This window comes from Zonotrichia leucophrys, unplaced genomic scaffold (assembly GCF_028769735.1).
Source record: "Zonotrichia leucophrys gambelii isolate GWCS_2022_RI unplaced genomic scaffold, RI_Zleu_2.0 Scaffold_52_357736, whole genome shotgun sequence".
NCBI lineage: Eukaryota > Metazoa > Chordata > Aves > Passeriformes > Passerellidae > Zonotrichia > Zonotrichia leucophrys.
This window is the reverse complement of record NW_026992257.1, coordinates 224,791-237,013: the sequence shown is the minus strand read 5'-3', so window position 1 is coordinate 237,013 and position 12,223 is coordinate 224,791. Positions and strand designations below refer to the sequence as shown.

The 12,223-nt window shown below is 42.7% G+C and overlaps 1 protein-coding gene across 4 annotated transcripts in view; it reads right to left on the bottom strand.

Moving 5' to 3' along the window:
* Positions 1–12,223, bottom strand: part of LOC135460514 (DDB1- and CUL4-associated factor 12-like) — an 84,056-nt gene that overhangs the window by 65,518 nt on the left and 6,315 nt on the right. For all 4 annotated transcript variants that reach the window (XM_064737374.1, XM_064737373.1, XM_064737375.1 and 1 more), the window contains exons 3-4: positions 2,644–2,850; positions 1,401–1,461 (exon numbers count right to left, since the gene is read on the bottom strand). In XM_064737374.1, the coding sequence (XP_064593444.1) occupies positions 1,401–1,461; positions 2,644–2,850 (268 nt within the window). The remainder of the gene's footprint in view (positions 1–1,400; positions 1,462–2,643; positions 2,851–12,223) is intronic.

Sequence of the window (12,223 nt, the reverse complement as noted above, 5' to 3'; positions counted from 1 at the left end):
ACACCCATCCCTTCTGGTGTTTAGGCAACTCACTTCCATTTAAGTCAGCTCTGATAGATTTGACATGTACCTCCATTTCTTCCCTACACAATGTCACTTAATGGGTTTTTTTAATGCAGATATTTGGGTTAGAGAATTGCAAGGATCAACTCAAGGGTTAGCTTTTGGGTTTTTTTATATTACTGAATTATATTGGAATATGTATCCCAATATAACCAGTTAGATGGTGCCTATGCCAGTTCTGACCTTCGCTGCTGGGCCAAAGGCAGCACTGCGGTGTTTTACCCCAGAGATACCTTGGCTGGCGGCAGAGTGCAGCGGGGCACAAGACAGGACTCCATTCTCCTCAGGAGAGAGAGCTTCTGGCGATAGTGGAGATAAAAGGAGTGGATTCTGCTAGAAGGTAGCCAGATGTTTATTCCATTGGTACAGAGATGTCTGCACTGGGCCACTGCTGCTAACAGAATGGAGGCCGCATGGTCTCATTAACCTTTTAAGCTCAGGGCAGGGGAAGGGGAGGGGACAGGTGAGCCACCAACCAGGTGAAGGGGCAGGGTCTCAAGGGACTAGGGACACCTATCACACGACGCCTTGCTGGTATGTTAGCCTGATTGACAGGGCACACTCAGCGAGGGGCGAGGGGGAAGGGAGAAGGTAAAACAGGATATTGCAACACACCACAACACTGAATCATCAGTTGGAGCATTTGATTTTTATATGAGACTGTTAGGATTTTCTGTCACCTGCAGTTTGACACCTCCTTGAATGGAATACAAAACCCTCTCAGCACAGAAAGACCGTAAACTAATACATTAATTCAATGGCATATTGCTGCCTTTACTCAAGGTAACTAATACTTTATGAAGTTACACTGATTATCCAACTACACTGACTAAAAAGTCAGTAATTGACCTTTTCTATTAGAACCTTCTGTATTAGTTCCCACAGTATGTGTGCCTATATATATATATATATATATACATACATACACACACACAACTTTGCTGATAGCTTGATAAAACAAACTGAGTTTTCATTAATCAGTCTTCCATAGAATTTCAGGAAACTAGTACTGTTCAGCTGTATCTTGAAATTATTCTGGTGTAGAATCCTTGCCTTGAACTTACTGTGTTAAGACACCCTCTCATGTCAACGCCTACTGTAAAGACAACTGCATTCCCTCCAATACTAGGAAAAAAAAGTACAATCTAGACCAGGGCTCAACAAATTAAAAAAAAAATTAAAAAAGCTAAGTTCTGTACTAAGACCAAGAATGGTTTAAATAGGCAAAGTAGCTCCAAATGGTTTCAAATCCCTTCTAAAGGTGCTTCCCTAAGACCTATCAAGTGCTGTACATCAGTATAAAATTCTGGGAAAAAAAAATTAAAAATTAACATTACCAGAAACAGCCATAGTATCACTTATCCATGCAATTGAAAATATCCAGTCCTTATGTCCATCCTAAAAGAAAAAAAAAAAGATTTTCTGTGCCATTATATTCTGCAGTGGTCTCAAGGCAGACAAAAAAATATCAAAGTGAAGAATACTTAAGTGCAAACTCAGAAAGAGAAGACCTATGCTAAAAACATATAAATAATATTCCACTATCCAGCTGTAGCAGTTTAAGTACCTAACAGCAATTTTAACTTTTATTGATTTTGACATGTATAATTAATAGAGAGCAATTAGGCAATAGAAAAACAGATCTCTGACCAAGGAAAAATTAATCTCAATTCTAAGGACTTGGATTTTTTTCCATTTTGAAAGCAGTGTTCTTTACTTCTATAAAGTAGCTGCTTACTTTTATTTCCTCAAAGGCACATCCCTAAAAAGAAACAAAAAAATTATGTTTGAAATATATGACCTACTGATTAAATTTTCAAGAATCTTTTACTCAGAAGGTGAGAAGCCTGTGTATAAAAAAAGACCATAAGGGTCTAGTTGTGCTTGAAAAACTGCAGTCACAGTGGCACACGAATAACAAGTCATGCAGATCTTCAGATTCAAGCCTTTCTGCAGCTGGTTATCTGCTACTGCAGAAACTCTGACCTGAGCTCTGCTGTTGTAGTTAATGTCTATGCGAAGTCCTGAATCAAAAAGGAAAAATAAGAGTGAAGTGCTTACAGGACACCACTATACCCATTTCAGCCGTTTTCTTTTTAAGATTGGCTGTTTTAAAAAGGCCTCATGATGTTTCAAAAATAAAACCAGTATCAAAGTCTATCAAAGTGCCACAAGCCACTGGGTTAGAACTACTCCTCAAAGCCAAGTTCCACGTGTGAAATAATACATATATAAGCTGCACTGGAGAAAGGAAAGCCTTGAATCATCTTTACAACTTCTCAAATGAGCTTTTTCACTAAAGCTAAGTTTCAGAGATCATCATCACCCCAATTAGACTTTGACAGTAAAGATTTTGTTACGTTTTCAGTGCTTAAAAGTAATCTGAAGTAGACCTGAATGAGGATAAGAAAGAAATCTGACTTAGAACCCTGAGAATCCTCTCATATATTTATGTACTCATTCATATTTAATTCACTCTCCACTACAAAACTCCCAAATTTTACACTTGCTTTGACCTTACGCACTTCAAAGTAGCAATTCTTGGGACAGAATAAAATTTCCCCAAATACTCCCACTTACATCTCCCACACACACAGGATCAAGTGTAGGCAGACGATAAATTGCAAGACTGTTGGGGTTGTCTCCACCTGTGGCCAGAAAGGTCCTTGAGGGGTTGAGCTCAATGGCATGAATACCACATCCCTGCTGGTTCACCATGGCAGGTTCACGATCTTTCAGAATAGGAATCTTGGTAATTTGACCAGTCTGGACATCTATTACAAATAACTGGAGGAAAAAAGCAGATACAAATCATTATCACACAGATAAGAAAACCAAGGTGGTCAAATATCCTTTCTATTTTGAACTAACATTCCTTTAAATGTAGAATCCACAAATGTTGCAAATATGATTGAAAAATGTATACATTCCTTCTTAAAACAACTAAATTAAATAACTGTGGGTTTTACTTTAATCATCCATCCTTATTTTGGCTAGGATAACATTAACTTCCTTCTTAGTAGCTGGTATAGTCCCGTATTTTGGATTTAGTATGAGAATAATGTTGATAACACACTGATGTTTAGTTGCTGCTTCATAGTGCTTACTTTAAATCAAGGACTTCTCAGTTTTCCAATCTGTATAAGCAAGCAGGTGCCCAAGAGGCTGTGAGGGAACATAGCCAGGACAGTTAACCCAAACTGGCCAAAGGGATATTCCATACCATAGAACATTATGCTCGCTATATAAAGCAGGGGGTTGGGATTGGTTGGGAGCTGCCAATCACTGTTGGGGGATGGGCTGGTGTGAGAGTCTGTCTGAAATATCCCTCATCTGCCTCATGATCATCATTGGGGGACCACTGAAGAAAAGACCCCCCTGTCTAGCCCTGTAGGAGAAAGTCACATGTCAAGCAGGGCCCTGAGACCTGAGAGCATTGCTAAGTTATTGTTTTCACAGGTGTATTTATTGTATGCTACACTGAGCTCAACAAGAAGAAAGAAGGACATTCTGACCTTTTTGCAACAATAGCTCTAGGATTTTTCCCCACCTCTCAGCCTGGCTGGACTTCTCCCGAGTTTTGGGGTGGTCCCCCAAAGAAGACCCCTCTTGCTTGTTTGCAACCACCGTGACAGCCAAACTGAGATGTAAGAAGCCTTTTCACCAGAGAAAAACCGAGACATGAAATCCCTATGTGAGAAGGCCCCCTCCAATGCTTTCCAAGGACTGGGACTGAAACCCCCAACCCAGGGGAGGTGTGCGGGGGGAGGCAAGCTAACCAAAGCAAGATGGATGTTGCAGGTGTGAGCAGTGGACCACAAAGACAATGGCTCTCGCTCACTGCTGAGAACATGGACTGTGTACCCTTTCCAAATACCATTCTTTCCTCCGAAGATACAATAGACTACCTTTGATTCGGTTTCAAGATCTATTCCCCTTCCCCCATCAAAAAAGAGTATAATTAGAGTCCAGATGAACTGCACCCCTGAGATCTCCTCGGACGTGACCTGGTGAACTCCATCGGCTAGACACCAAAGGACTTCGCCGTTCTACATTTGGTAGCTATTCACCCTTTTCTTTTTCCTCTCTCTTTTCCCTTATTTTTCCCTTTTTCCCCAATTCCTCCCCAACACATTTTGGCTGTGGTTATTTCAATTAAGGTGCATTTGTTTTGATTATCGCTGCAAACCCCCCTTGTACCGTGTCGGTTCTTTTTGCACCCTGAGATCACAAACCGCCACGAAACCCATCCGTGAGGATGGCTCGTGACAGCTGGGCATGGGTCAGTGGGTGGTAAGCAAATGTATTGTATGTCACTTCTGTTTCTTGGATTTTATTTCTTTTTTTCCTATTATAACAATAATATTTTACTTTATTTCAATTACTAAACTGTTCTTATTTTAACCCACAGGTTTTACATTTTTTCCAATTTTTCTCCCCATCCATCCAAGGAAGGGGAGGGGAAGTGAGTGAACAGCTGTGTGGTACTTAGCTGCCACCAGTTGGAGTTAAACCACAACAGTCCATTTTGGCACCCAAAATGGGGCTCAAAGCATTGAGACAATGACAGATCTGACCAGAGCATGTTAAAACAAATTTCTTATAAGCATTCATTATATTAGTTTAATAGTCATGGGTCACAATGTTGATTTATTTACTCTCACAGTTGTTGCACTTTTTCTCAGAGTTGTGTTGTGTGACACTTTACTTGCAGTATGTCTTCCTGTGGTGATGTTTATCATCCTTGAGGCCTGGACCAAGGTTATAATTTTGTTGTACTTCGTAATACTTGCCTATGATATGATAGAACCACTGGTCATGAAACTAACCTGGTATGTGTCCTCACCATTGCCACCCTATCTGTACCTCAGGAGCCATCTATTGGGAACTATTAACAGTTACATCTTCTTCCTTTTCTCCTCGAATACATCTTCCAACATCCATCCTGCCTTCCTGCTTTCATTCTCCTCCAGGATGATTACAGTAGTATTTGAGAATGTGTAAGATTTTAAATAACCTTTCAATACACTTGGAACCAACCTGGCCCTTTTGCTAGGAGCCAGCATGTTGCTGCATATAGTTCAGGTCTTCTTTCAGATTAAACAACTATTTAAAAACATCACCCAGAGATTTGCCCTGAGGCTGAATAGTTCTGAGTGATGGGGTATGCAGGATAGTATGGGCAAGTGCCTAGGACAGTGAGCACCTCCAATGTTTTTCAACCTCACCCCTGAACAAGTGCATAATCGGGAAGATGTGTGTTAATGTCGTTATAAACAATTCTATGGGTGAAGGTGTGGGTGCTAACGTCTTTGAAATGTGTCTTAATGTCTCTACTGACTTAGGGCAGCAGGTTTGTTACAGAGCCCAGACAGCTTGGCTCCTGAAACAGACAAGTGGGGTCTGCACAAGGCTGAACTTCTGAACTTTGGGGTAAAACACTAGGTTCAAGGGGGAATATGAGGTAGGCAGTTCGGGAAGGCTGTACCTTCCTAGTACCTCCGCCAGTGGGGAAAGGAAGAGGGGGCAACATGCAGCTGGTAGTTTAGCATAAAAGGAGGCTGTGTCCATCGAAATCCCGAGAGAGAAAACCCTGCAGGCATGTGCCCCAGTGGACTCTCTTCCTTTATTTGAATAAAGTTGCAGGACTCCTTTGTCTCCTTTATGGACACTAGCTTTTCATAGCGTGAGAAACAACTGCTCGCTTTTTAAAATTTTAAAGGTTTATAAAACCTTAACAAAAAATACAACAAAAAGACGAAATAAGGAAAAATTACAGCTCTGGGAGCCCCTGTGACTATCAGCCTCATGCTCCCCTACAAAATGGATGCTCTGCCGTTTATACTGCTACCCCCTCCTAGTGTCTTGTCAGTCGGCTCCTTCCTTGCCATCTAGTGGTGGAGATCACTTTCTTACATCTTGATTGGAGGTCAGGTATTACTATAGTAACAAGCCAACCTTCCCCAAATGCCCCAACTACCAAGGCCATCCCGTGATAACAATGCGGGGGGGGGGGAAGGGGGAAATGACATATTAAAGTAACATAACTATACATCTACAAACCTTCTTTTAACATACATCTAATGTTCACCCCTTAATTGTGAGAGCCAGCCATCTCATTACTCCTCTGTAACGATAGCGTGATTTTCTGTACAGAGTCTTTGTGAAAAATGCTTTTTTATGATTGGCTTTTTGCAAATATTAAAATTAATATTATATGTGTTATGTTAAAAAGTTATACTGTATTAATCTGTGGAAGGGGCTAACAGCGGGCCTGTTAGCTAAAGGAGCGAAAAGAAGCTGATAAGGAGCTCTCTCCAAGGCTGTATCCAAGGAGACCAAGAGAAGTGACGAAGAAAGATAAGAAGACAACTTTGCAGCTGGACGAAGTATTTTTAGAAAGTTAGTTGAAGTCCCTGTAACTTTTCACCAATAGTGTTATGTTGATTTATTGTAGCCAATAGTTAGGGTAGAAGAAGCATAAACAATTGGAAAGTGTATAAAAGGTCAGCCATATTCAATAATAAAGAGTGGCCATCTGAGACTGCTTGTGGTCTCTGCTTTGTGTCCTGACCGCCTCAACAACGACATTAATCCTTTTCAGTAGTGTGTTAGTTTTAGGCTATAACATAATGTTAAAATAGAAACTATGCTATGCAATATACTATTTTTAACTAGTTCAAGAAAGGAATGAGATAATCCAGAAATTCTTCACACAGAGATAACAGCAAAAAGACACTAAAATCCCAAAGAGAAGAATTATTGTCTCCTTATCATAAAGAACTAGTCACCTTCTACCTCCTTCCAGACACTGAGGAGCCAACAAGATGAAGGGGGGGAAAGTTGACAACAACCAGAGAAATCCCTAGTTTGAAAGGAATGTATGAATCTTGTATGAGATATATGAATATGCAACAGGCTACTGCTTTTAAGAGCTAATGCTTTGTTAGCAAGCTATGCTTTCAAGAGGAAAGCATCTGAATGTTTGTAATTCTTTGCTTTTATTGTCCTTTATTGTCCTAACTCTGATTGTCCAAATTCTTATTGCTCTAATTTGTATTACTATTTTTATAACCATTTTATTACTATTAAACTTTTAAAATTTTAAAAGAAGTGATTGGCGTTTTTCACAGTCTTGTTTAAAGCGGTGGTCCTATGGAAAGTCTGGTCCTCCTGTGGAAGTTCGGGTTCTCCTCTGGATCTGTCCAGTGGTGGTGGTGGTGTCCCAAGCCCCTAGACCTTGAGATTACATGTGGTCAGGTTCAGGTGGTACCTCCCCTAGGGCGGGGAGTTTCACAATGGATTGATGTAGTCCTATGAGTCATCGGATATTTTTGGAGTCCCTGATGGTCATTCCAGCTGCCTATTCTGCTGTTTCTCAGGCAACCCCCTCTCCTCACAGGGTCCTCCTTTGAGATGGGAAAAAAATTCCCTGAAGAACCCAAAACCACGACACCAGCTCTGGGAATACAAAGACAATCTCTCCCTCTCTCATGTCAGCTGTGGAAAAACTGTCCTGGGAGTTCCACCAACTCAAAGAGGTTATGCCCTACTCTACACCTGTAGGGACCAGCATCTCAACTATTACCATTAAGCATCCTCTTACTCAAAAGAGAGGATATAGAAGGTACACACCATGGGGTACCCTGTGGTTTTGCCTGTGGGACCACAGAGAGGGCATGACGAAGTAGAATGGAAAACCTACCTCAATCCTAGAGGCACAGGTAGAGGAATTGCAGGGAAAAACAACCACAAAAGAGGGTTCTTGCAGGAAAGCTGCTGCTTCAAGCTACAGTGAGCAGTTTCTCAGGCAGAATGGAAGGACTGATCTTACTCCCGATCCTACAGAAGAAAATTCCAATCCATTTCTACAAGAAGTAGAGAATCCTATGATCAGAACTAGAGGGGCCCTGCCTCCAGCCAGGTGGAAGAGAAGGAAAACTGGGTTTACTGGACTTGTAGATGCAATGGCCTGGCACATCAGACCCACAGGGGTACAAGACCGTAGTACATACCAGTGCACAGTGTATCCTAATGAAATCAAGCTATAGAGGGGCAGAACCCATTTGCACTTCTGGTGTGACAGAGGGATCATAACATCTGACTGTATTGGAGGCTGAAATCATCCTGACTGGGAATGAATGCCAAAAGCAGCCCACTGTGACCAGCCCAGTGGCTCTCTGCGTCCTTAGCATAGATTACCTCAGGAGAGGGTATTTCAAGGATCTAAAAGGGTACCAGTGGGCTTTTGGTATAGATGCCCTGGAGACAGAGGAAAGTTATCAGCTGTCTACCCTGCCCAGTCTCTCAGAGAACTTTTTAGTTGTGGGGTTACCGAAGGTTGAAGAACAGCAGGTGCGGATCGCTACCACAACCGTGAACTAGCAGTAATATTGCAATAACTGACACCCTGATTCCAACCCATAAGCTGATTTCTTAACTGGAGAGCCAAGGAGTGATGAGCAGGACCCACTCACCCTTTATTAGCCCCATTTAGCCAGTGCAAAAGTCTAATGGAGAATGAAGACTGACAGTGGATATTCGTGGCCTGAATAATGTCACACAATCACTGAGTGCTGCCATGCTGGAACTTCAGTAAGAGCTGGAGTCAAAGGCAGCCAAGTGGTGTCTCAACTGATATCACCAGTGGGTTTTTCTCAATCCCTCTGGCAGCAGAATGCAGGCCACAGTTTGCTTCCAGTACACCTGGAACCAACTGCCCAGGGGTGGAAACAGCAATACCATCTGCCATGGACTGATCCAGACTGCACTGGAAAAGGATGAAGCTCCAGAACTCCTGTAATACATTGATGAAGTCATTGTGTGGGGAAATACAGTAGAAGTTTTTGAGACAGGTAAGAAAATAGTCCAAATCCTTCTGAAAGCCTATTCTGCTATAAAACAAAGTAAGGTCAAGGGACCTGCCCAAGAGATACAGGTTTTAGAAATAAAATAGCAAGATGGGCATTGCCAGATACCAGTAGATGTGCTCAACAAAATAACAGTAATGTCTCCACCAACTCACAAGAAAGAAACACAAGCTTTCTTAGGCATTGCGAGATTTTGGGAGAATGTATATTCCAAATTATAATATGATTTCTCTATCAAGGGACCAGGAAGAAGAATTATTTCCAATGGGGCCCTGAGCAACAAAAAGCCTTTGAGCAAATCAAACAGGAGACAGTTCATGCTGTAGTCTCTCAGGGCAGTCAGAACAGGGAAAGATGTAAAAAAAATGTGCTCTACACCACAGCTGGAGAGAATGATCCTTCCTGGAGCCATTGGCAGAAAGCACTGGGGAGACTCAAGGTTGACCCCTGGGATTTTAGAGTTGGGGATGCAGAGGATCTGAAGACCACTGTGTTGGTTTTGCTTGGCCTGGTTTTTGGTAGCGGGAGGGCCATAGAGATGGCTTCTGTGAAAAGCTGCTGGAAGCTTCCGCTATGTCCAGCAGAGCAAATCCCTGATGACTCTGAAGATGGATGAGCCACTGGCCAAAGCTGGGCCAATTAGAGAGGTTGGTAATGCCTCTGTGATAACATATTTAAGAAGAAAGCCAAAACAAAGTGGGCACAATAGTTTTTTTCTTTTAGTCAGAGAAGAGGAGGAGGTGAGAACATGTGAGGGAAAACAGCATGGAGACTCCAAGGTCAGTGAAAAAGGAGGGGGAGGAGGTGCTCCAGGCACCGGAGCGGAGATTCCTCTGCAGGCCGTGGTGAAGACCATGGTGAAGCAGGCTGTCCCCTTGCAGCCCATGGGTCCACAGGGGATGCAGAGATCCACCCATAGCCCATGGAGGAGGTGCCCATGCTTGGAGGACTGCACCCTGTGGAAGAGTGCCCCACGTCGCAGCAGTTTTGGGAGGACTGTCTGCCCGCAGGGGACAATTTATGTTGCAGTAGGTGCGGTACGGCTGCTACTCGGGATAGTGGGCTCACGCTGAAGAAGGTTGTCCCCCTGTTCTAAGTTCTTCTAAGCCTTCTGATGTTTACATTCTTGTAACGAACTTTCTCACGCCATTTTCTGTAAATAATTATTGTTTTACATTCTTTTCTGGAGGAGGAGAAATTTGATGGACTTGGTTTGTCCAGTGTCATTGGAGAGGTTGCACTTGCATCCTCCAATCCACTGTCACTTTTGAAAGTCTATAAATGTTGGAGTCAGAAAATAAACTTCCCTTCTGTAATATATGTTATGAAATAATTCATGCTTCAAGAGAGAATGTATTTTATAAGACTGTAAAATCCAAACGAGTCCACAAGCAGCCCAGAGACAGATATCTACTTCGGAATGTTGAAATTCCTGAAGGCAGAAGAACAATACCTACCCTAACCGCCCCCCCCCCCCCCCCCCCCCCCCCCCCCCCCGCTTACCCATGAATAGATGTGGCCAGTGCAATGATCGTCATCCTCAGTAATCAGGAGACACTCCAGAGTGATCATCGCTCAACTGATACCATTGATCGAGATAACAGAAGTCACCAGAAAGATACACCTGAATACGCGACTTCCACTGACACGATCAATGCCTGCCACTACTCAGGAAATCGCGATTGTCCAGCCCTGCACAGTGAAAGAAGCTCTCATACATATGCAGGGTTACAAAAGAAATCGGGGCGCCTCTGCCTCAGGCATAAAAAACTGTATAAAATAGCCTCGCTGGAAATGGCATTTGTGAACAGAGGGAGGTCTGGTGCAATAGAGGTCATACCTATGCTCATCCAGTGCCGATCCTGGGCTCGATGCTGTCTCTTTGGCTGCGGGTTTTTGAGGACTGTATTTTGGTTGTGGAAAACAAAATCTTTTGCAATTTGATAATTTGGCTTTTTGATTGATCATTTATAAGACTTTTTTTTACCTTGGCGGTTCCAGTATGCGTGTCGTTTTATTTCATGTCCTATAGCGACAGAAGGTCACGGAGAACTGTCTCCGGTGGGAGGGACCCCATGGCCTTACAGAGGAAGGACTCCTCTCAGAGCAGTGGAAGAAAATCTTCAGGTGACGAACTGACCAAAACCCCCTTGCCCTGTCTCCCTGCACTATTGGTAGGAAGGAGGGAGGGGCTGGAGGGAAAAGGTGTTTTAAGGGCTTATTTTACTTCTCATTATCCTCCTCTGATTTTGTTAGTAATAAATTCACTTTGCAAGTTTAAGTTGAGTCTGTTTTTCCCTGGAATTGTTTTCTCCGGGTCCTTGTCTCAATTCATGAACCCTTCATTAAATTTTCTCTCCTCTGCCCAGATGTGGCAGGGGAGGGTGAACGAGTGACTTTCATGGGTGCCTGTGTCAAACCACGACAGATCCCCATCCAATTACTCTGCTGATGCTGTTTGGGTTTTACCCTTTTTCTTTTATATGTTCTCTGTATTCTTCACACATATATTTGTAGCTTTGTAGCCTATTGTATTAGTGACTTGTTTTCCCAGTACTTTTCTATGGCCTTTCCCTAGGCAGAAAGACAAAACAAATTCCAGAGCTCCAAGCCCTAGGGGGGACAAGGCCCCATTGCTATCTTGGTTCTTCCTGGGAATCAAGGCCAAGAACAACTCTCAGAAATACATTTTCATGAACAAAGTACAGCTAGTGCTGAGGGGGGAACTCCAGAGAAGAGGCTTAACCTGGGGGGAAATTGAATCACCGCTTTGTTGTATTCATATTGTTATTAGCATATTTTTAGAGTCCCATACCTTCTGAGTGGTTTTCTCACTAGCAGCTCTTCACAACAGTGTTACTCCTGCTTCTTCATCAGAGCTCCTCCAAGGCTCTCCCTAACCGCCCCACCCCCTTTTATCCCAGCTACCTCCATGGGCTACAGCTGCCGCCCAATTAAGGACATCACAGCTGCAGCCCATTTACAATAACTAGAATCGGGGCAGGGTCACTTATACAATACAGAGATTTTTACTGCAATACATATATTTACTCAAGGCCCTATACCACTTGTCCTCCTAATTGGTGCTTTTTATCAATTATGCTAATTTCCTAAAACGTATAAATAGGTACTCACCCCTGGGAGAGGTGGGCTTTTGTAGACATCTTTCCATAACTGCCTCTGAAGGCCTTCAAATAAAGATCCCTTTTATATTTCCCCCTTACTAAAATTATCTCGAGTTTCATTTCCAGGTTGGGATAAAGGCAACACTGCAGCTATGCCCTGTTCAA